The 26,369-nt window shown below is 40.8% G+C and overlaps 1 protein-coding gene across 1 annotated transcript in view; it reads right to left on the bottom strand.

The window, feature by feature from the left end:
• LOC146860897 (uncharacterized) overlaps nucleotides 1–26,369 on the bottom strand; it is a 1,545,865-nt gene that overhangs the window by 1,372,203 nt on the left and 147,293 nt on the right. Inside the window, exon 3 of the mRNA XM_085646178.1 lies at nucleotides 9,680–9,794. Coding sequence (XP_085502304.1) covers nucleotides 9,680–9,794 — 115 coding nt within the window. The remainder of the gene's footprint in view (nucleotides 1–9,679; nucleotides 9,795–26,369) is intronic.

Here is a 26,369-nt window from a genome sequence, read left to right as displayed (position 1 = left end):
TATGCAAGTTGTTGTATGAATGTGATATGTATGTAGACTTTTTAGAGGTGTGATCGGTGTGGGGATATTCTCATTTGTTGCGAATTATTGATGACACTCACATGGTTTGACAACCAAAAAAAATGTTTGTTGACACTTTGTATTGTATAAAAAGAAATAATTATTTATTTAAATAGAGATGAATTGCACAGTATGAGAAATCATTGTGAAGAAGTATAAATTATGAAGAAAAAATAAATATAAATAATAAAAAAAGCTGTAAAAATGAAAATATTGTTGTGATATCTATTCCCATCTGTACCCACTTTAAGTAAAGCTAGATAGGTCTAGAGGGATACTTTTCAGTATAGTTTATGTTTTTTTCCCCCTGTTCCCTGACCTTAAATTAACTCATTAGGGGGTTACCTTTGTTAGTGTGACTAATTGTGGTTGTTTAATCACAGGTTCTCATTCCGAAAGTCTCATCCATCTGTCAAGGTAAGCATAAGCGCTCAGTAATTGGATGCTCTCTAATTTTCACATATATTTTCTTCTTTTCACACACCATTGGTGTCTTTCCCTTCTGAATAACAGTCACTTACGCAATTCTGCCAGAACACTTTTCCTCCCCTCTTTATGAGTATATTTATATTCTTAAACATTGATTTATGACTTTTCTGTTCCTTTTTACAACTGCATCTATTTGAATGCATAACTGATTTTATATTAGTGGAGGAAAGGATCAGTGTAGCACCTTCCAGTGAATTACGTATTTTGTGGCAATGGAGGCCTTACAAACGTTTGGATTTACAGATGCGGATGTTATAGCACTTATAGGCAATACTGGCACCGGTAGTCAGAGTACTACATCAATTAATGTGACTAATAATGAATGGCACACATTGTTAAATCTAAGGAAGAAGTGTAAGAGAATGGAGTCTCATGCCACATTTATGCTTGAGTACTTGAGGGCAGGAGTTATTCCATCAGGTCTGCGGGTCCGTAATGTCCCTATGTTGTTTGTGGAATTACGAAAATTTTTGGAAAGATGGTCTCACATCAGCAACAGGTGTTCAAGAGATTGGATGATCTTAATCATCGAAACAGCAAAAGAACTGGTTGCAGCTCTTAATGTACAAATATCAGAATTAGAAGAGAAACTTAAAACCAACACAGCAGTGGAAGAGGCAAAGGAAAAATTGGATAGTCTTAAAGGAGAACTACATGACTTCGAAGAATACATTATTAAGAAAAAAACGGAAAAACTGAGGAAGGATATTAAATGGTTCACTCAGGAAAAAGTATATCCATACCTCAGAAGCAATTATTATCAGGAGTGGCAAAATGAAAATGAGCCACACACCTATGCCAATAGTAACAACAGAAAAGTGGTCACTTTTTCAGATACTAATTCATCAGAATCTGAAGGAGATATGCCCAACAACTATGAAGACCCATACCAAGGTCAACGACCATATAGAGGTAGAGGTGGAGACCACCAATCCTATTATCAAGCTCCCCCTCCTTTTTTAGGGAGAGGCCGAGGCCGCAACAGGAACAGATTCACGAAGTCAGACAGGAGAGGCTATCAACAAATGGACCCTCAACCTCCTCAAATGTACATGAGAACTCGCAACCAACAATATTGGAAGAACTGAGTATTGCTGCTAAAACAGATACCATACCCATCTTTAATATTTCCACCCATATACTGCAACCAGAAGAAGAAGCCATTCTGAGTAGAGGATTATCCTTTGTCCCAAACACACACTGTAATAAGTTTAAACTTATGCAGGACATTTTCTCCTTCTTTAGAAAAATTCGTCTAAAGAAATTCTTTCTGGGCAAAGATGATGGGGATCCTGATACCAACCTATCAGGTTGTAAATTAAAATCTACATTTACACCCACCTTAGAAATGGTGGGCCCTGAGGTTGCCATTTTTGAAAAATTGGTCCTAAACGATATCAACAAGATTATGAAATACAACTATCAGAGCAAACCCAACATTACTACTGCAGAAAGAACTGCCTTACTGAATTTACAAAATGCCCCAGAACTCACGATCAAACCCTGTGATAAAGGTGGGGGCATTGTCCTTATGGATACTTGTAAATACGAGGAAAAAGTTAACCAAATGTTAAATGTGGCTGAACATTATAGGCCCATTAAAGCAGGGGCTCTGACAAAGTTGAAAGACCTTGTAGACCGTACTATGAGTAAAGCCTACGCAGAAGACATCATATGTGAAAAGGAATACTTGTTCCTTAACCAAACTAATGCTATCACTCCAGCACTATACGGTGTGCCAAAAACACACAAAAACGTGTTGGACCCACCGCTACGCCCAATAGTTTCATCCATCAACTCTATAACGGAACCACTATCGAAATATGTGGACACATTTTTGTGCCCACTCACAACTCAGTACGAATCCTATATTAAGGACACACGGGACATCATAAATAAACTTGAACATGTACCCTATGACCCCAATAATCAGATCTTAGTCACGCTCGACATCGAAGCGCTATATACCAATATACCACAACAACAAGCAGTGGAGGCTGTAAAAACTCTCCTAGAAAGAACACAGGGAGAGAGACCAAATGATTTTATATTGGAATGTTTAGAAATAGTGCTGAAAAATAACTTTTTTGTCTTCAGAGGGGATCTGTACCATCAGATCAAAGGGACCAGTATGGGGGCCTCTTGTGCCCCCAGTGTGGCCAATATATATATGGGGGAGTACGAATTGAAACATATCTTCAATGAAATAGCTCCATTTTATGAGAATGTTTTAAGATGGCACAGATTCATTGACGATATTTTTTTCGTCTGGCGAGGAGATGATGATACGCTAACCATGTTCATAGAATGGCTAAATGCCAGTGATAAAAATGTGAAATTTACCAGCCATAGAAGTACGGTTTCAGTGGAGTTTCTTGACATATTGATACAAGCGGATGATGGTAAGATCTCGGTCAACTTCTACAGAAAACCTACATCTAAAAACACCATTCTGGCACATTCCAGTTACCATCCGAATAGCCAGAAAGACTCTATCCCCTTTGGGGAGTTTCTGCGCATTCGACGTAACTGCTCTAACATCAAAGACTATGATAAACATGGGGAAGATCTGAAAAAGAGACTTATTGGACGAGGATATCCTAGACGTCTGATTAGATCCGCCTATAAGAGGGCACGATATTATAACCGTGATGCCCTGCTAACAGGCAATTCACGTAAGAACAACGATAAACTAGTCTGCGTTGTAAATCACTCAACCCTCAATTTTAAACTAAAAAAAGTCTTGAACAAAAACTGGCATATTCTCAACGCAGATGAAAATCAAGAGAATATCCAAAGGCCTATCCTTGCATATCGCAGAAACCGCAATATCAAGGACAGTTTGGTCCATACAAGGCCCAAACAGAGAGAAATCAATAAACAAACTACGCTAGTAGGACCACCGATCCTAGGCAACCACAAATGTGGCTCATGCGTTGCATGTGAAAGTGCGTTAGTTACTGAGACATGGAATTACCAAGGAAAGGCAGGCAAGCTGCATGACTTCACTAACTGCAGAAGTCATAACCTTGTGTATCTCATCCTATGTCCCTGTGCTATGGGGTATGTAGGAGAGACAGGACGTGAATTTAGAACTCGCTACAGGGAGCACAGATCTGCCATAAAAACTAAAAAACTGCTCTGCCCTATGGTTCAACATTGCATAGATCAGGGCCACAAGGAGAATGAATTAAGATGGCTGATCCTGGAAAAAATAAAAAATATCCCGGGCAAAGAAACACAAAAAGTGAGGAAAATACGTGAGAACTATTGGATTTACACCCTAGATACAGTTAAAAATGGTTTGAACGAAGAAATAGTGTGGCATACAGATTAAAGGATCTTCACATCTTATGTATAAGACAATCATGCCATGGATTACCTGTTGTCGCTGCACACAATAAGCAGCAATTTGACCAATATTACTGCTCTATGTTCCACGTTAAAACTAAAATAGAAAAAGTAGACAGATCTGCATGAGACATACTGTGGGGGGTGTAACAACTAGATGCCACCCCATATGTACGTGCCAATATATGCTCGGGGAGAATATCTACATTCTTAGCTGACAACTGGAGTGTATACCCAGGACACGTCAGGCTCAGCCTCTATATCTGGCCACATCTTATTTTTACTCCAACATGGAAGTACTGAGATTAGTTCTCCATGACATCATGGTGCCACTGGCTCGCATTTGATTTTAACTATATGACTTAACAAGCCACTTCACTGATACGCAGTTTATTACTCATGTAGCCCACACTGTATTCCAATTAGTTTTGGGTTTATTAATAAACTACAATCTTTATAACCTGGGCTATGGACCCAAACAAACAAATAGTTAAATTGTATGAAATACAGACCGTATGGATTGACCCATACCAACATGGCGCTTACGTTTTTCGACTAAAATAACATTACGTTCGCCTTGGGGGTTGCTAAACAAATAGTAATAAAAGGTTCTGACTAGGTAATCCTAGTACAGAGATACTACGGTTAACAGCACTCCTAATACGAGTAGTATTCGGCACAGATACTTGAAACTATGTTAACCAATCATTTTACGACTAATAACATATGTCTGGTATCCACCTCATCTATCGTGTTGACCTAGCTTCGAGGTAAACAAATAGTCAAACCTGTATGTAATACAGATCGCAAGGACTGACCCATACCAACATGGCGCTTACGTTTTTCGATGAAAATATCATAACGTTCGCCTTGGGGGCTGTCGTGAATAACAATAACTAATATTAGGCCTAGACCAAACATTGGATATAACTCCGCGTTACAGGTTCCACAGCGGAACGTGGATACTAATTGGATGAGAGTTAGCTTAGTTGTATTAGGGCACCATTCACCGTAAACCATTCCAAGATGGAGGACACGTTAACAGAAAAACGCCATGCAGAGGGAAAGCATCGGGAAGTTATGCCCAGCCTGCCGTCAGCGAACCACAAGTGTCTTTAATTAACCAATTACTGGATAATCAGTTCAGCGCAGAAAATATATAAAAAGCAACAGTGTTGCTTAGGACTCATAAGGAGCAGGACTACGCCAGGATTCCCCGGAGAACACCATATACCAGTGACTGAAAGGTGAGTAATCCTTAGACGAACTCGTCCGTACTGGGTTTTTAACGGTATTCTAGGGAATGGATAATTTGTTTTTACTTTAGTACTAACTGCGTAGTAAATAAAAAACTAGTTTTGTGGTCCAAAATAAGCCGTAATGATAAAACAAGGTAACTATGTCTCGGAGATTATCTCGGGGAAGGAGGGAACGAACTTATTCTAAATCTTACGAGCACTGCGTCCCTACATAGGTAAAATACCACTATTAAGATATATAGCCTAAAATGTCGGGGACCATATCCATAAAAACAAGGTAAATGAGAGTATATCATAATCGAGAAACTTATGCGCGCATATTGGCCTTGGGGAGAATGGCAATAAATATAGCTGTTTTTTACCCTTTCTTTCACTTCGATTTCCTTACCAGCGTTGGCTAAAGTACTGAGATACAAATGCTGACCTTCAACGAAGACAGCCATATCCATCAAGATAAATAAAGGAAACAGTGAATAATAACCGAGGATACCGGAAAAGATGAAACTGTGAACAGTCTTGAATAAGTAGGTCTCATTCGAAGAGTATCAAAAAAGTTTTTTTTTATAAAAAGCATAATCCACCCTACTCTCCCTTTTTTGAGACATCTCAGAGATAATAACCCCCAGTCTTCATAATTTAATACAGGTTCCCCGAAGATTTTGGCATCCTGGTTGTAATAAGCCTTCCTAAACCACAAGACATCAGAAATTGATTACGTGGCGTACCTACGGCCTCACTCCATAGTTTGAGAGGGACTCAGATTAATATGAGGTATGTTGGGGAGAGATATATTGGATCACTATGTGGCCTAGCAATGAGAGACCCATTAGAAAGAGACTAGCTAATTACCATTATTCTTCACAGTAACAGCCAGTAAGGCGAATTTCCTGTGATATCCAGAAAACTATACATCTCTATATTATTACCAGTGAGCCAACTCGACTGGTACAAGGTAGAGTTATACTTTTTCCTTTTAAATCTACCAAATGTAACTTGTAAATAAACTTATCAGAACGAAAATTGGGCAGATGAAGAAAAAGCTGCTAAGACTATACACTCCATTTAACCTTTCACATATTCTGGCTTTTTTCTCACTTTCTTCTTATTTTTTCTTACTTTTTCTCACTTTCTCTTCTTTTCTTATCCCTGAAAACTAATAATATTACTTAGAGAGCAATGAATTCAGTAGCGCCATTGCTAACCTGACAGTGTTATAGGGGTTCTATAATGATGTGTTGGAGATAAATTGCATATTCTCCTGTGGGATTGATAGATGGTATTTAATGTTACTCCAAATTATGTCCAGTGACATTATTTTCATTGAATTTCAGATTATTCAGGTCCCCACCCTTGCCCGTGATTAACTCATGTAGCAACAGGTCCTGATGAAGGTGGCAACCGAAGAATATTAGGCCACCGAAACGTGCGTCGACCAGAGAGTATGAGACACCCCAATGCTTAGCAATCTGTCAGAAGACTCAACGGCTTGCCCTGTCTTGGACAAGCTCTACCATTGCTGTTCTTCTCCGCTTGGTGTGCTGTATGCAAGTTGTTGTATGAATGTGATATGTATGTAGACTTTTTAGAGGTGTGATCGGTGTGGGGATATTCTCATTTGTTGCGAATTATTGATGACACTCACATGGTTTGACAACCAAAAAAAATGTTTGTTGACACTTTGTATTGTATAAAAAGAAATAATTATTTATTTAAATAGAGATGAATTGCACAGTATGAGAAATCATTGTGAAGAAGTATAAATTATGAAGAAAAAATAAATATAAATAATAAAAAAAGCTGTAAAAATGAAAATATTGTTGTGATATCTATTCCCATCTGTACCCACTTTAAGTAAAGCTAGATAGGTCTAGAGGGATACTTTTCAGTATAGTTTATGTTTTTTTCCCCCTGTTCCCTGACCTTAAATTAACTCATTAGGGGGTTCCCTTTGTTAGTGTGGATACTTCAGAACACCCAGGGCTCCAACTTTTTTCCCATCCTCTATAACTTCTACATAGAGCCTCTTAAAACCACTCTTGCAGGCAGGAGCATCAAGATTTTTCAATATGAAGATGATACTCAGCTCTTCAGAAATATCCTCACCTAATGACATGCAAATAAAGAAATTGTGCCTCAAACTCATCCAACCTCCGATGTCAACTAATTTCTTGAAGCTAAACTCCACAAAGACTGGTGTCATTCTGTTTGCAACAACATTAAACAACCCCATATTTAAGCCTTGCTCTACCAACTACACACACCAGGCTTCACCCACTGGCTGACAAACCATGTAAACCTCTTTGCGAAATCACACTCGACGCAGATCTCTCATTCAAGCAATGCATTGCAAGGATGACCAAGACAGCCTGCTTCCAACTCTCCCTCTCAAAAAAGTGAAGTAATCTCTCCAAAAGATGACTTACGAATAATAATACAAGTTTCTGTCCACTCCTATCTGGATGGAGGCAATGCCCTGCTTTGCGGTCTCCTTGATACCACCTAAGCACTCCAGAAAGGTATATTACATGCAGTTTTGCAGCTTACCAAGAGCTCAAGGAAATCTGAAGACATCACCCCCATGTTACAAGACCTACGCTGGCTTCCCCAGCCAATTCAGATCATCTTCAAGACAAGCTGCACCACTTATAAAGTCTTCAACAGCAAGACTCCAGCTTTCCTGGCAAACAGATTAGCCAAATCTGGGGACCAACACCAAACCAGGAGCCTGAAAATCACTAGATTGGCAAAAAAACTTTGCAAGAAGCAAAAGCATCAGAAGGCTACCCATCTATGTTCTATGTTACCTGTACCCCAAGAAAACCACCATGAACAACAGGAGTTCTGAAAAAAAGCTGAAGACACATCTTTTAAAGGAACACTACCCCTGATCCATCGGTCTATCCTTGACCTTTCTCTAGTAATTGTTTCTTCTGGGCGCCAAGCCCTGTTAAGCGCATCATGTAATCACACTCTAGAAATATGAAATCATACACTTTAGTATTCCAAGCAGAAGAAGTCTGTAAGCACCTTCGAGAGATGCTTGCAGAAAACACCTCTGTTCGGAGTAGAGCCCATGTGAGAAACATCTACTTTTTACAAAATTAAAAATCTGTTCCAACCCAAGAACTGTTTGCCATGAAGATTCTCATCACTCCATAGTGCTGGACAACGCATTAGCACCAGACTCACCCATCACAATAGTGGTGTGTTGCAGTAATAAGTAGGCAACTATAGGTGTCATTGAATGGTTAATAGGTTGGAGTGAGTAGCAAAGGGCCTATGGTAGATTTGGACGATATGAGCAGGTTCAGTTTGGAACACTAGATATGCCAGCATGAACTCTCATTAAAGAAATGGGATGTACGGCAGGCAGAACATGTGGGCTTAGCTAGAGGAAAACAGTGATTAGGATGGTTATGTGGGAAGATATGGTGAGTCAACCTCTCTTGCCACAGACTAACTTCCTTAAGGTGAATTTAATGTATGAGCCTGCAATGTTCTTAAACAGGCTGAGAGTTAATAACCCCCATTAAGTCAGCTTTTGTCACCTGCCCCATATTTCTTTCCACATGCCTGAAATCAAACTCAGGAAAAGTCCCTGAGAGTTACGTGAGACCCTGAACTTTTCATGAATCAAAAAATCACTGCTGTATGCTTCGCCACTCTGAAACAGCGAAAGAAGTGAAGGCCTTAAATTCTCTCAAAATGCTCTGGAATTTACAATTTTGCCTCTTTTTTCTTTTGGTGTGATTACGCAATCCACTATGCAAATGCCTGCCTGAACGAAACAGATCTCACAACAGCTGGTCCAAAATGTAGCAACAATACCAAAAGAACGCCGTGGAGCTGTAGGCATGCCCCCAAAATGCAGTAATGATTCTACTGTTTATGCATCAGTAGTACATTTGCATCACACATAAAACCTTTCCTTGAATGTACATACCTGCAAAACAAAGGCACCTTACTCAAGAAGAACAACTTCAACAGGACCAATACATTACTGATGCTTATTAATGCAAACAAAAAGCAGAGCTAATGCAGGGGAAATTCATTCAGAGTGCCCAAAGCTCTGGCACATGATCTCTTAAAGTGAAAACACAAATGGCTTTGTCGGTCTTTATCCACCATAAATACCTAGACACCATCCACTTTTCCTTTAAAATTTCTAGCTCCATGCTCCTGTTGCTCGGACTCCATCACCCCCACCCATAAATTCCAACTCTTGGTTAAGAGCAGGAGCAGGTGTGTGCATACTTGTAAATAAAATCAAGTGTTATTTATATAGCTATATTGGTTAATGCTATCCTGTGTGGATTAAATGGTTTTGTCTCCAGCAAAATATGAAATACAACTGAACAACGATGAAATAAATAAGTGTTGGTTCCCACAGCATCCCTCAACTCCACTTTCTGATTGATTATCATGAGATCACCTGCCCCTCTCACTATCAAGACCCTAATGAGCTCCTAGTGGCATAGCCTGTAAAACATGGTCCAGCTCATTGAACAGTTGGAACTTACCTGTAGATCACCCGCCTTGTTCCACAGCAAAATAACGCCTATCCGAGTCCTGATTTTGAAGTGAGTGCAGATATCCTCAATTATGATACCTCCTTTGGCTGTTGAGTGCCAAACTCTGAAAAGAATAGAGAAGCAAACATTAAGTTCTTTTTACCTGAACCAGTGAGCACATGTTCCCTAAGTCCAGAGATGCCTCGACTCCTGAAGTAGCTGCTGTCATGTATTTGTAGTCAATTTATCTTAAATATATCCACTGTCCCGCATTTCTCCATTTATTCCAATTGAAATCAATCATTACAGAGGGTGAAGCTGAGGTCCCATGTCTTGTTAGTGGGAGCTGTCTCAAATAAGTTAGTTTTGAAGTTTGTCATCATACGTTTCAGCAAGTTCACAGGTATTTGGAGAGCAGGGGGATCCTTATTTTAGCCCTAGCAAAGACAATGACAAACTGTAACCCTTTTATTTAGGAGAAAATTACAGGCACATCTTCAACTAATGTCATACTCTGTATGGTCTACGGCATGTCATTGACCTACTAGTGTGTTTGTCAACTTGGAATATGTCACTTTGATAATGACTAATAGAAGAGTGTTCATTTTAAGAAGTTCCATGGATTTTAAAGACTTTGGTTATGCAGTCTCTGTTTACAATGCCCAGTTTAAGTAATTCAGCAGATCATGAGATTGATCCTCTACTTATTCATTTGAAGCATTGACCAAAAACGTTAACATTTATGCAAACTCTGGAAACACCAAATTCATAAAATTAGTCTTTTAGATATCTATGAAATGATGGGAATCTGAGATTCATATAAATCCCCAGGAAAGGAGATTCATAGTTGGGCACCGATGTCATGAAGGTCCACACCTGAAGTGATTAACCCTACTTATGGTGAGAACACTAAACACACACAAAAGACATTCTCCCAAAGGCTCGGTAACGACTACAGATACTGGGTTCCTGTCTACTGCCTCAAATTCCACATGGTTTGATGACTGTAGATGGTGTGGATGGTTTAATCCCTTGTGCATCCAGAATTAGTGAATCTTGATTTAAGCATTGCTGGTATTCAAATCACATAGTTTAACAGTGGTCCTGATCTCACTTATTGATAAGATATGAAGAACACAACAATTCCAATTAAATGGCTGTCCAACATCACCATGCTACATTCTGCCATAGCACTTGCTTCAGTTGATTCTTCACAATGTATATTGTGTTAGACATCCTGTAAGGGATGACAGTTTGGCATAGTCAGTGGGTCTTTCCAAGCAGAACAGTGTTAGCCCCTAAATGAGAAGAAACATATAGGCATGTAGATTTAGAGTGGCTTAATAGCATGATGCAAGAAGTAAGATAGTTGACAGGTGGTCAGTTTTGTGACTTTGTCAACCTCTTTAGTACCCAGATATCTTCCTGTGTGAGGTATTGGTGTTGGTCAACACCTCAGATGATAGGCTTTTGTGGTCAGAACATTCAATGATAATATAAAAAGCATGACCAAAAGACACCCTGGGCATCACTGATCTTATCTTCACATTACAGTCAACTTGTACTGCTCCTCATTTCTGTGGGTGTGACGATGATTCAAGTGTAGTATTGTTCAATGAGTATGGCCATTGTCCTAAAGAGTTTGCCGAGACTGAATACCTCCCATTTGTAGGTATATGTGCACTGAAAACATTCATTTGTCACAAATGTCCCATTGAATTACTCCTTTTAAAGCTCTGCATACTAATACAGCCATCAGGTATGCCTAGGAGCTTACTAAATGGGGGGCCTTGGCCTTGATCAGGTTCACAGGCACAAATCGTTTGGTGATCCAGATAAGGGTAAATTTTGCAATCTGCACTTCAAAAAACAAAGGTGTAGACACTATCAAGTGATCAGATGCCTCAGGTGTTTAGCTATGTTATGTGAATATGCACCTTACGGGAACTGAGGGGATATCCTGGAGCAGCCATATTAGGAGCAAATAACTTTTACATGGCAAAGGGACCTCAATAGACTGCCAAGATTTATAAAAAACAAGGTTTGAGAAGTTTCTGAAATGTAGATAGGTTTGATATAAGACGCAGATTCACAGTGAGGGCATTCCATTGAAGGGCAACAAGGTAGGTAAAAGATGGACTTCGCACTCTAGCATGATGAATGGGCCTGCTTGGCTGATCTCAGAGTTCTGGATGGTCTAGAAAAAGATGCTCTGCTGTGCAGGTAGAAAGGCCCACTGAGTAAATTGTTCTGCTAGCATGGTAAAGACATTTGAAAATAGCATTCTTATGTACTGGCAGCCAAAGTAATGACCTTAGGATGGTAGTGGAAAGTGATATGAACAAGAGATTATAGATTAAATGGGTAGCAGTATTCTGGAGATTTGCAGACGTGAACAATATGCCCGCTATGCTCAGATACAGGGCATTCTTCTAATCCAGGCAACTAGTAACAAATAGCCAGCTGTAGATTCTGAAAAGTAAGAGCAAGATGCTATAACAGGTCCTTCAGAAAGTGGTGACCTGTTCTTTCATAGAGAGTGTGTTATCAGCTATGATGCCCAGATTCCTTGCTGATTGCTTAGGTGTAGGAGCAGTCCGAGTGCACAAGGCCATCAGTTGGATTTCCAAATGGAGTCAGCTTTCCCAAGCAGGATGACCTATATCTTATCACTGTTCAGTTTTTAACTAGGCCTGGGTATACTTTTAATTACTTCGGAGTAATTGGAGAAATTCAGTAACTCCGCATTACTCTTGTAATGCATAATTACCGATTTAAACGCCATGGTTCCACGTTGTGTAACCGATTCTCCCTTCAGGGAAAATTGTACTGTGAGAAGCACTGGAACAATGTTATACTGCAGACTACTTTCTTGTTGGAGGGTAAAGGGTAGTAGCATGTGTGTGCCCAGATACATTGGTTAAAAAAACATATTTTCAATTATTTCCCTGCAATGCTAAAAGTTATTTTTCTCGGGGCGGTGGGGGGGGTGGGGGGGATACTCCAGGCAGGAAGGGCAACGGTTTCTTTCTAATCCATGATTCCTTCTTTGATGACCGTGTGACATTGGTGGACATTTGGTGTAGCAAATGTGTGTGTTTGCCATAGGTTGCCATGTATATTTTGTTCTCCATGCCTCTTTCTTTGCTGGCCATTCAGTGGTGGCCATTTTTTCAGCCAATGTGTTTGTGTGTGACTCCTTCCTTTTGGCCAAGTGGTGACAACCATTTTGTTGAGTCAGTTAGTAAGTGTGTGAGGAATTTCAGTTTGTTATATAGAGTATTTGTGCAACCGCACCGTGTATTAACCCCTCCCTGCTCATGACGGAACCACTCCGTCATGAGCCACGGTCGCCGTGTGCTCATGACGGAGTGGTTCCATCATGCCGTGGCCGTTGGCGGCCGCTCCTCCCACGCTGCGCTGATTCCCCGCCTGTGCGGGCGATTAGCGCAGTGGGCGGAGTCATGACGGAACCACACCGTCATGAGCACAGCTCAACCGTGGCTCATGACGGAGTGGCTCCGTCATGAGCACAGCGCCACCGTGCTACCCTCAAACCCCCCCCAGCGCTGCGGCAGAATTCCCGCCGCAGCGAAGGGGTTAAACTGACAAACATGTTTTGGGGCCAGGTAGGCTTGTTTGTAGATCTTAGCTCAATCCTGGGTAGCTGTGGCTTTGAGCAGTCAGACTTTAACAAAGAAACAAGTGCAAATAATTTAGAAGTACCAAAATAATTGAACAAGAAAGAAATGCGACACAAAGGAAATCCAACATCAATTTATAAAAATGGATCTTATTATAATGAATTTTTAGACACCAAAGTAAACAAAATCCACAAGGTTTCCAGGGATATAAATTATCACATCTTTTTACTCAGAATGCAAACAAGCTTTGACAACAACAGCGGTTATCAGTTACTACGAAAACTTTTGAAAACATTTTGTAAAGTTGTTTTAGGTTACTCCAGCCTACTTTGTGTGACCAACACTGTCAGGGAGCAAGTCAGGGGGACCAAAAAGCCTTAGCAGTACAGTCAAAGCAGTCTCCCCTCCAGTTCTAGGCTCTATGGGCAAACCTCCATAGGCATCAATGAAGTGGTCCTGATGCAAGGGATACAGGATGCTGCTGAAGATGCACAGGATGCTGATCTGGTCAATGGGGGTCTTCCTAGGTTTACCAATCGGTCCACGAACATGATGGGGTGAATTTGGCCACAGAGGTTGATGTCGTCAATGTCCAGGTGAAGTCCTGATAAAAATATTTTTGCCATTGGTCTACTGGTCTCTGGTCACAGTGAACCCAGTGGTTCCTTTAAACTGCGCTAGTGTTTACATTGAGCGTTCATACTACACTGTGATGGTTCTTCAGGGTCCAGCAGACGCGTGTGCAACTTTTGGGTGTCACTATTCAGTCCCCTGGGCTGCACTCCGGCAGTCAGCAGTGACTAAGTGCTATTCTACCAGCTCACCAAGGTGGATTTTTCAGCTTTTGTGGCCCTGGAGCTGAAACAGGAAGTCAGCCAATTGACTCTTGGAGCTCACCTCTTTTGTTTGGGTCTCATGGAATGACATTTCCTCAACTAGGGCACCACAGGCACCGTCCTCTCCTTTCTAGACCAGGAGGAGCAGTTGCAGTCCAGTCTTTCATGCAGCCTCTCTTCGTCAGATTCAGGGAACAGCAGGGCAGTCCTTCTATCCTCTCTCCAGTACAGACATGATATGAGGTCTGGGTGCTAGGGATGACACTTTTATGCTAACAACTTGTCCTCCCAGGATAAGGTGACTCCTAGCGAAGGGTTACCAGGTCCCCTCCCACCTCATGATGACTTCTTGCAATATGTGACATCTAGCTATCCCAGGGGACAATATTCTACCCACTGCCAAGATGGCAGAACCCTTTTCTCTTTGTGCATAGTCCACCCAGGAGGTGTGGCTACCTGAGGGCTACACGCCCATGGGAAAGCTGTTTTGGCAACCATATCCCCTAGCTGTTCATGACCCCTCGCTGTCTACCAGCAGAAAAGAGAAGCCCCTCTTGTATGTGTCCACCATTTGACCATCAAAGGTGACTTTCCCTTTGAAGCTAACCTTGTCATTAAAAACAACAAATGGAATTAGCACCCATCATTTAGAAGATCTCATTAAAGTTCATTGAAACCTGACATGTTGCTTGTGGTCGAAATAATTGTTCTTTATTCATATAATATACTCAGACGTTTAAAATCCAAAGATCACACAAATGATTCTTTTAGCCAATGAGTTTCGTCTCTGTCGAGACTTCTTCAGGGCTCAGAATTCAATATTTGTGGTTCAATTGTATTCCACTAGCAAAAAAGAAAGTTCGATGACACAAATAAATATAGTGTCACAATAGTCATCTGAATTAGTTGTACGTGGAAGAATTAGCAAGTATAGGCAGGGTGGCCAGCAGTAATCAGAGACGTCTGTGCTCGAAACGACTTTCGAGCACAGACGTCTCTGATTGCTGCTGGCCACCCTGCCTATTCTTGCTATTACTTCCACGTACAGTATATTCAAATCGGATATCAGAGTGCTTTACATAGAACAAGTTGCATTATATGAGGATACATTCATTTTTCTTAGGCATGGGGAGATTAAGTGATTTGCCCAGCAGCACAGGATGTTCAGCGTCATTGCCGAGACTCGAAACCAGTTCCCCAGAATCGAGGTCGACCACCCTAGCCATTAGGCCAACTCCTCTCCCCAAGTACCACAAGAAAAACAAGCAACTATTAAGGCTATGTTTGTCAAGGAGTCTGTGCACCACCAGAACCACTTAAAAGCTTGTTTCAACCCTTGGAAGCTGGCTAAAATGTTAGTGATTGGCCTCCTCCCTTATTTGTGGAAGAAATGGGATTTTTGGGAATTTGTGGTGGCCCTCTGCCCAAAATGGAAGATTCCCAGGCAAACCTATTGTGCCAGAGTGACTGTGTCAACTCTGCATCATGAAGTGCTGCAATTCGTTGTCAAAGCTATGAAGCAGTGCGCTGTTCAGTTCATCCATCTCACAACAGACACGTGGATCAGTTGTCAACAAGAGATTAGATGTGCATTACTGCACACTGAATCACTTTCCAGGGAGTAAGGTAAAGGATAGTTGCTGGTCTTACAGCTAATGATGCTTTTCAGGGCATTCAGCAGCATGCAACAGTTGTGATGTTCGACATGGAGAAATTGCATACAGATACCAACATCTTGGTAGAGTTTAATACCAAGGGCTTCAAATGGCTTAAATTCAGAGGCAAACTCAAATAATAAGTTCTTTGAGCACTCCAAATCAAACGTTGTAATATTTAGACAAAGTATAACGTTCAAAGGTACTGGCTTAGTTGTCCCTCCGTTCTTCGGTCAGAATAATTTGAAAGATGCTATAATTGGAGTAAATTATAGTCCAAAGCCGCACAGAAAAACATGGGTAGTGAACCCTTCAATCAATTTATACTCGCAAGTACAACAATTTTAAACCAAAATGTATTCTATCATATCAATGTTCAAACTTCATGAAATTCCTGTGTATTGTGTTGATCTCAATACAGTCAGTACATTGTAACTCCCCATGCATTTCGGATAACATATGCTTCGGCAAGGGAATTTTCATGCAACGTCTAGAAGATAAAGGATTTACAACCTTACCAGACACATAATCAATGACTAAGAGAGTTAGAATGCAACTCGTAGATGACACATAATAGTCCACCGCCTTCATGCTTAAGTCCCTGTGAGGATGTCAGGGGAACGCCGGACCGGAAGTGGAACAACTCGGGCCGGGACCCTGGAGAAAGACCAGAAGAACCCAGCGGTCTAGTGGCACTGGGGAGCGATGCAGTCGTCACAAGTGGACAGACATAAGGGCGGGGATTCATACACGGGAGTTGTTGGTGGGAAAGACGGAGGAGCAATGGAGTTGAAGTTGAAGAGCCGAGCGCGTGATGAATCGAGAGAGGAGCCCAGCGGAGGAAACGCTGGAGAGCGCGAGGACTCAGGAGAGGAGCCCAGCGGAGCGGGAGTCAGGAGTTCAGAGACCTCTGTTACAGCATACACTGTGGACAAGCCCAGAGGCCCAGAGAAGGGAAAGGACACCCGGGACCCAACGCCACGGCCCTGATCCCGGGTCGTGGCCCAAGGCAAGTAGCGTTGAAGGGATCGTTTTGGTGGGGTTGGTGGGGTTCTTCGGGACATTAAGCCACGTGTAGTTTTGGACGTACTTCCCGATCACTTATCCCCTGTAACCCAGTGTTTTCCCGCTTCCTTCCCCTACACAACGCATGGTGGTAGTGGCACTTAGACCCCTAACAGGATGCCTTGAGCTAATCTCTGTGTTTTTTTTCTTTCCCTTCTTGTGGTGCACCTGGCCGTAAGAGGCAGCAAGACCCACGGATACCGGATACAAGCCCCTGAAGACGGCCAAGAAGAAGAAGATTATCTCCTACCCTTTTTGTTGTTATTGTGTTTCATTTGTTGGACCCAGCCTGTTTACTTTTCTGAACATTCCACCAGGACTATGGGATTGATAAAAGGACGTGCCCATAAAGGACGGCCGTATAATAAAAGAAAGGCCCAGAAAAGCTACTACTGTGTGTGTTCCGTGTTCCCTTCCACCCGCTTGGCCATTGTGCCGCTTACAGTCCTAAATGAGTAATTTGTGAACAACAAAAAAATACAGATAACTCATGCTTGGAGGTTATGATTAGGGGTGCGTGGAAAATGGAGGAATTCCACAAAGTTACAGGAAAATTTAGATACAGCGAAATTCCCCCAACGGGCAGGAACTATGTTGCTCGTTCTGCAATTCAGTGCAAGTAGCGTGGGCAATACTGAAAAAACAGCACAAATGGCATCACGTGTTGCGCAAGACCACACGACCATAGAAAATCTACTCCAGCAGCAACAAATCTACTCTGACAGCATGCCTCTTTGGCTGTGACTGTTCGCTTCCGCTGGAATTCTAAAATAGAGTCGGAAGGCTTTGTGGAGAACCTTAGAGGTGATGTACTTAAGTTAACAAAAGGAACATTAAAGTATATATCGCATTATTATGTAAAAGGCAAGCATTTATGCAGAATGATCCCCTTAAACATTAAATTATCATTCTTGATAGACACTATAGTAACCAGGACACAGAAGACAACAAAAGGCACTTGGCAGTGTATATGAGGAAATATAAATCACAGCTGTCTATGGGTGGTGCTTCAAGGAAAAGAGGGTTAGTTACCATACAACCCTAATACATCTACCAAGAGAGGAGGACATGGTATGTAAACAAGCTAATTTGAGCACTCAACAGGTTTAGAAAATCAGTGTAAAATCCAATAACGATAGATAGCAGTCCACTTTAATCAAATTCCTCTGTTCGGGCGAAGAAGGTGTCATCCAAAATCTTCATATTGGTCTAGTAGAAATTGTTACAGCCAGTATATATTCCAAACAGATAAAAGTAGTATAGCCAACAAAGAACTCTACATCCACATAGAACTTTATAGCCAACACGTGTTTCGTCACTAGGTAGGTAACACCTTTACTTCTTGAGGGCTGATATGCAAGTAGATTCCTATTCCATTGAAAGTCAAGAATCAGGAAAATTTGGCACACAAGTACCACAAACAAATCAATTGTTAAACTTAACTGTTTACAAACAAAGTATCCATTCAAGATAGGGTATCACATCAAGGAGAGTACTCTGTGTGTGCGTAGTGGCATGCCAAATTTTTCTGATCCTTGACTTTTGGAGGAATAGGAATCTACCTGTGTAGCAGCCCTGAAGTAGTTCAGGTGTTAACTACCTATCGACGAACACATGTTAGCTGTATGGTTTTTTCAGTGAATTTCGAAGGTTTTATAAATGCTAATTTCTAACTACAATGCAATGTCCCTGAAACCTATATTGTTTTTAAGTAAAAAATTTTTTAAAAGTGCATACTTTTTGTAGTGAAAAACTAACTGTAACAGTAGTGTGTTATCAATTATAATTTAACAATGTTTCAAATTTAATTAGCACTAATTAACATCTAAGTGTGGAAAAAGTGTGATGCAGCAGCTATGATACCTGACTTCGAACAACAGCGTTCACAGTTCGATTCCCGGCTCCGGCGGCATGTTAGTCCACCACTATGTCACTGTGGGCAATACCTTGCTTAATCTTCCCGATGCCCCCGAGTACCGGGACACCTCTCTGAAGGTAGCTGTATGCTTTACAAATACTGAAATTTTTTCAATTTAAAACCATAGTGATGAGAAAAATTAGCACATATTTTTTTTATATCTTCTATTTACAATTACGGCAATTAATAGATGTTTTTAGTCACGAGAAAGAAAATGACACGGTTTGCTGGGTAACAGTTTTTAAGCTCTCCAATGTATGTACATATTAAGGAGCTTATAGGTGTGAGGATCGAAATCGAAACCTTTACCGCTTCACATTTTGTAACTTTTCCCAACACGTGCACAAGTTAAACAGTGAAAACGTGAGCAAGTGTCAACTGTAAAACGTGACATCTAAATGGGTGGAGCCGCATGTTCCTTCCATAGACTACTCAATAACCAAAAAGTATATAAACCATACCCGTCGATCGATTAGTTTTGTTTTTACGCGTCTATTCTGTTTTTTTTTATTTAAGCCTTACAATAGAATACAAAGTCAAATACTTCTTCGCCAGACATGGTTCCCCCCACCCCTCTCCCCTGGTCCATACTTATTAACAATAAATGTTATGTTTACAAGCAGTGGGAATCAACCAAATAAAAAAACAGTTTAACACTATTTAAACAACAAATCCTGTTTGGAAAAAAGGGCTCTATTAGCAAAGAGAAAAAACAGATGTAGGGAGTAAAAGGGGAGGGAGGGGCGCCAAAGGGGAGAAGGAGAGGAGAGGGCGGGCCCGAAAGAGGGGGGGAGGGAAAAAAGACAGGGAAAGAGGAGCGGAAAAAAGAAAGACATAATAACGTCATAATAGCACAAAGCGATTACTGTATTTCCTGCATATTCAGTGTATTAAGCCATCCAGTCAGGGGGTCCCAAATCACTAGTCCCTTTTTTGTTTGCATATCTGCCTTTTTAAGCATAAATAGCCTTCTCTAATTTATAGGTAGCTAATAGTCTGGCTTGCCATTGACCGATAGAGGGAGGGTTCAGATCTTTCCAGTATGTAGCAATGCAGATCCTAAGGATAGTCATTGCGACAAACAGTAATGCGCCCCCTGTTTTCAAATCGATCGTGTCATACAGTCCTAACATAATAGTGGTTGGTGTAAGTTGAATATCTAGTAGTAGAACTCCACTTAAAAACCGCTGAACTTCTTTCAATAATGGTTCTAGCTTTGAGCATGTACTAAACATATGCACAGAATCTGCACTATACTCAGCACACCTCGGGCAAGTTGTTCCACTGCCCGTACCTCATTTAGCAATCCTGCTAGGAGTTATATATAGAAAAAATCCCGTTTTATAAAATTGTGCTTGCAATTTAGGTGACAGTAAATATGTTTGTGCAAGACTCAAAGCTTCACAGAAGGTGTTAGGTGGAGCGTTTAATTTCAGCTGCCATTTTGCATCTATTTTACTTGTGTCATCGGGTCGTCGTTCGTTTAGCATAGAATACATACTTCCTATCCGTGGTAGGCTTGACCCGAACAGTTTATCTAGAAGATCTATCCTTGCAAACCCTATTGTACCGAAATATCTGATTGTTGCTCAGTTTATAACGGGCTTTAAGAGTTTTAAATGGCCAAATACCATCAGGGGTAATCAAATTCCCCAATGTAAGGATGCCAGCCTGATTCCACTGTTGAAGATAGGCATTTTGGAAGATAAGTGGTAGATTATAGTTATTTCTGATAGAGGTATAATAGCCAGTCCAAGCAATTTGCGAATGTTAAAAAAAAACCTATAGGCGCTCATCAAAGTTTTAAATCTGACCCGCTTGAAATAGCCACATTCCAACTGACGCCAGAGACAGCCCCTAGCACTTTCCCCTAAAAGTGAAATGTAAGGAGAAGGCAGTCCTGAAGAAATTAAGAGCTGTATTGCAGAGCGGCAGCACAATAATATCATTTTATATTGGGAAGAGCCCACCCTCCTCTATCTCTAGGTAGAGAGAGTAGATTAAAAGCCCTTCTCGGCTGTGAGTAGGCCCAAATAAATTGGGATTTTTTTTTTCAAAAATACGTAGCATATTATTATTAAAATCTAGCGGGAATGTCCTTAAGAAATAAAGTAACTTAGGAAAATAAGTCATTTTTAAAACATTACATCCCCCTACTATTGTCGGATATAAGTTGTTGATTTTTTGGAGTGACTTCATGTCAGCTGCTAGCGGGGTCTGATTTTCTTTATCTAATGAATCTAGGTTTGAAACTATGTTGACCCCTAAATATTTGGCTTTCTTAGTGATTCTGTGTTATTTTCTCATTTATGACAATCAGCGTTTTTGCTTTATTAAGGGCATATCCAGATATCATTCCAAATTCCTGGGCTTCTTGTTCCAGAGCCCTAATACGCTATTTAGGTTCTGGTGTTATTATGGCTAAGTCATCGGCGTAAGCCATAATCTTTGTGTTAGTGCCAAACCTACTAACTGCTATTATTTCAGGATTCATTTCAATTCTTTTAATCAGAGGGTCTATATACAGGGCAAAGAGTAACAGGGAGCAGGGACACCCTTGCCTCGGCCCTCGTGATATCCTTATCTGTTTTGACAAATGTCCATTCATTAATATTCTAGCTGTAAGGTTTTGATATAGCGCCTGTAATGCCTGGACTATCCTAGGGCCAAAGCCAATCCGCCGCATGACAGCCCATAAAAATTGCCAGGAGACCCGATCGAACGCTTTTTCAGCGTCCAGAAGGATTAATGAGATTGAGTTCCCTGTCACTCCTGCGGCGTCATATAAAGTGATGGTCCGGAGGATATGCTCGGCTGTGCCCTTTTTCAGAATGAACCCATGTTGCCAATTAAAGACTAGTGGTTCAATATTTAGGGATAGTCTAGAGGCAATGATCTTAGAAAATATTTTAGAATCAGTATTAATAAGGGTTATAGGTCTATACAATGGCATTTCCAGGGGTGATTTATCTTTTTTGGGAAATATTACAATTTTTGTGGTTGACCAAGAACTCGGTGGAGAGGCCCCGTCAAAGATAGAAACCACTACATCAGTGAAAAGATCTTTTATTTGCTGCGAAAAAACTTTAAAAAATACAATCGTAATGCTATCCATTCCAGAGGCTTTACCATCTGGAAGACTTGCTAATGCAGTTGCAATTTCCTCCCAGACTGGAGAAATTTCCATTAAATCGTGATTATCGCTATTAAGTTTGGCTATCGGTGTTGTCTCTAGGTAATCGCTGATCTCAATTTCTCTATATTCTATACACCTTACCGTCTCTTCGAGATATAGTGTCTCGTAAAATTCCCTAAAGGCCTCCTTTATTTTTATAGGGTCAGTAGTTATCGCTTCGGAGTCTGTTTATATTGAGGAGATTGCATTTACAGTTATCTGTTGCCTAGTGGAGATAGCTAATTGATGGCCAATGAGCTCGCTGCATTCGTAAAGTTTTTCTTGGGACGATGCCCATTTTGCAGCTATTCTCTCTGCTAACATGGTCCCTATCTCTGCTTTTGTAACTGTTACCATTGTCTGTGCTTCTTCTATTCCTATTCCCGCCTGGACGGCCTGTATTATTTTATTTTCCGCATCTATCATTTGATTTTGTAAGAGATTACCCTGTATTTTCTCTTTTTTGTTCTTTCTAATGGAAATCGGAGTGTCTCCCCCTTATGCCTGCCTTTAATGTGTCCCATACCACCACTGTTGGTGCTGTCCCGATATTTATGTTCAGAAACTCTTGGATCCAGCCCATCATATGTTCTCGATAGCTGTTGTCATATAGAAGTGCTTTTTCAAATGTCCAATTCGAACTGGGTCCCCTAGCTGCCCATCCCTCTAGATTTAAAATGAGTGGATTATGGTCCGACAATAATCGGGGGGCAGTTTCGATACAACAATTGTGGGCTAATGAAAACTAGACTAGAAAATAATCAAGCCTTGCCAATGATAAATGAGGGGCTGAAAAAAAAGTAAAGCTGTCTTGATCAGGTTTCGAATGAGCCCAAACATCTGTTAAACCATGAGTGCTTATCAAGTTGAGCACTGCCCGGAAAACCTTAGGTTTCCTTCCTCTATAGTTCCAGGATTTATCAGATTTCCAGGTACTAGGCAAGTTTAGATTTAAGTCACTACATAAAATTACAGGCAGTGGCCAATGTGCTAACTCTTCGTTTATACCATTGATTACCCCTGGGTCATCTAGATTACTCGCATAAATAGAGCATAACGTAAAAGCAACATTAGAGGGGAAAGAGCACCTTACAATCACCCATCTCCCTAAAGAGTCAGATCTTATCTGGTTAGCTGCTAAAGGTAGTGTTTTCCGAACCAGAATCCCAACTCCCTTAGCCCGAGCGCCTTGCGATGTTGCCCCAACAATTTTATATCCTAAGGAATTCAGCAAATATTTCTGTGCCCCTTCGATGTGGGTCTCCTGGAGGCACACAATGTCCGCCCCTTTGATCGCAGAACCTGAGCAGTTTTTTGTCTTTTCAGAGGGTCATTCAGACCGCAGATGTTTATCGAGACAATTCTAAGTTTGTTTGGTGTACTCATTATCAGATTTTAAGTGTAACCCCGTATAGATATCAGAGACAACCCCCGTTTTCTTTCCTTTTTATTTTTTTTAAATAGAGGGCCACATTTGTTTTTTTAGGTTGTCTCTGCCCTTGGTTAAACCACACATTACTGACTCTCCCGCCTCCCCCCTCCTCCCCATCCAGACCCCCCGCTCCAAACACCCCCCAACCCCCAGTCCCACATTCCTCCCCTCCCCCATTTCCCATTCTCCTTCCAATAATTTTAGGTGCAAAATTTAAGTGTAAGTGTGAAGTGCTAAATTTCCTGAAACATCTAACCAAACTTTTAAACAAAACCAAAAGTCAGGGAAACCCTGAGCGATGGTGAACAAGTGTGAGTCCCAGTCGCCAGCCTACTCAGCTTTTATCTATTAGTCAGCGAGTTTAGCCTAGTATTGGAGCTTAGATTTCACCTATAAAATGTATGCATTATTATATGACAAAAAGCTGCAGACATGAGTTCTAAAATGGCACGCAGATTGTGGCACAAGCAAGATGAAAACATAAGGCCTGATCAAAATGCTTCAGTTTGGAGATGCTTTCATGTGAAAACATGCTCAATTAGTTGAACTGCCATGTTTATATGTGATTAATCCATATGTACTCTCAGTATAGAATGCACATTAATTTAGAAAATGTATTTGTACTTTCAAAATGGCATCATGCATTTTTGCAAGAGTAGAAATGTGCTGAATTGTGTTTCACAGTGTAGGAAACCACTTGATTTCAGTTTGCTTTAGTGGACTCAGCTTGCTGCAGTTTTTGCCCTTGAACATTAGAATTGAATGTGCTCTTCTTCCCTACCAACTTTCAATGAAAGGGCTTTGTTAATAAATCACTCCCTCCGGTTTCCGTTCGACCTTCACTATGTTGCATATTTTTGTAGCCTGTTTAAACGTGGAGAGAAGAGCACACTTTTTTTTCATAAATCACAAGACTGAAGTTTGAACAAGAACACGCCTGATTAATGACGTATCCAGTCAGCCCATGGGGAGATGATGTGTCTTGAAGTTCTGATTGGATCAGCTATGAGGACCGAGCACGTGAACCTTTACTTGAAACATGGCTTACAAGTGGGAGGAGTGCCTCTTTTTGCTCATTTTTTTCTGAGGGCCAGGCCCAGTTTCTGTGCTGGATACAGAGACGGGGAGGAGAGAAAAGGAGGGCCTGTCATCTGTGGGGGCTATTTTGCAGCCCGAGACAGAGACACAGAGTAGCACAGCGAGGCAGAGAGAAAGAGCTGAAAGGATCAGAACAGATTTAGATTTTAGGTGCTAAACTTTAAATTTCATGCTTTAACTAACTGCGTTTGAAAAGATGTATTTGTCCTCCTGTGCATTTATTTCTCTTTATGGGAGATTTTTGCCATTATTAATTATTGATTAACCTTGTAAGACTTACTCTTTTTCTTAGAAACTCTTTAAGAGTTTTGACTGACAATTTGCGCCACATTTCCCTTCCTATATGTGATGCTTATATGCATACTGCAATATGTTCTGTATTAAACCTACTTTTCAATTCTGTAACCTGATTGATATTTGACTAATGAATAAAGAGTCAGAGAACCTTAACTTTTGACTTAAAATAAAACCATTTAAAATAACTCACCACTCTCATTATTGCCTCTAATATTGTTTGCATTTAATTTTCATATTTATGTAAAGTCTCCTGTTTCACGGTCATCAAAAGGTCCATCATTTCACCCTTTACAGCGGTAAACAATAGGTAATGAGGTTTTGAATAGGGAAATTACCAGGTAATTACCGCTGGATCAGTTTTTGGTAGCAGAGTTAAGGTTAGTGCCATCACCAAAAGGAGCATAGTTAGTTTAATGCCTAGCACTAGAAAATAATTGCCCAAGTTAGATGAAAGTCCTGATTCCTGTGCTCAGAACATGAGGATTGGCAAAGCAGTACTGGGAAGGTGATGCAAGAAGGGGATTGCTGGAGTGGTGTGAGTATTAATAGGGTTCTGAAATGCTGTTAATGTGCTTGCAGGTATGTTTTTGTAGTGTTGAAAAATAGTAGGAGTTTTGACTGTGGATGAAATTTTGCTCATTTGGACTTGATGTTTTTTATTTTGTTTTATTGATTAAATTGGTAATTTCATAGGACAGATTTATTGATTATTGATTTATGTACTAACATTCTATATTGAGTCGTTTTGCGTTTTATGTTGTCTTTGAAGACTTCTGGGATTTAGGAAGTTGGATGCCCTGTAGGTACATGGGGAAAATGTGTGGCAAGTGAAGTCGCACGGTGTATTGTCTTGTTGCCCTGTAGGTACACGGGGAAAATGTGTGACGATTGGAGTCGCACAACGCATTGTCTGGGTTCTAATTGGTAACATCGTCGTATGTTATCAGTAGGGACATTTCTGTGTGAAAGTGGTGTATAGGTAGCGAAGGCCACCTGTGAAATTTCGGTCTTAAGTAACAGGAGTCAATTGTGAGCTCTGATTACGCTTATCACTGGAAAGGTAATAGGTCTCCCCTAAGCTTGTTAGAAGGGTAAAGTAGAGGGAAGTGCTACTTCATCAACAAATGAAATAATTCTGTGGAAGGGCAGAGGTAAGCACTGCTCTCGAGAAATACAGGATTCTTGTGTAAATGGACTACATTTTCTGTATGTATGAAATAGCATTCGGCTTTATTGTGAAACTCTGGCCTTAATTCTCGGGAGCAGTGTAGTCTCCACATGTGTTTTATCTCCAGAGAAACGGTTAGCTAATGCTTGTTAAAAGGGTAAAGTAGAGGGAAGTGTTACTTTATCGGCGAATGGAATAATTCTGTGGAAGGGCAGAGGTAAGCGCTGCTCTCAAGAAATACGGAATTCTTGTGTAAAAGGTCAAAACTATTTCTTTGGTTTAGCGAAGCAGACAATGGTGGTGTTTTTATGTTGTTACTAACGGAATTTTGATTAAAGAAAACTCAGAAAAAGATTGCCGTAAGATTTTGTAAAGGGAGGGCTAGTAGCAGGAGGAAAACTGACGTCCCAA

The sequence above is a fragment of the Triturus cristatus genome, chromosome 3_1 (assembly GCF_964204655.1).
Source record: "Triturus cristatus chromosome 3_1, aTriCri1.1, whole genome shotgun sequence".
NCBI lineage: Eukaryota > Metazoa > Chordata > Amphibia > Caudata > Salamandridae > Triturus > Triturus cristatus.
Note: the sequence above shows the minus strand (reverse complement) of the source record. Positions and strands in the feature narration are given on the sequence as shown.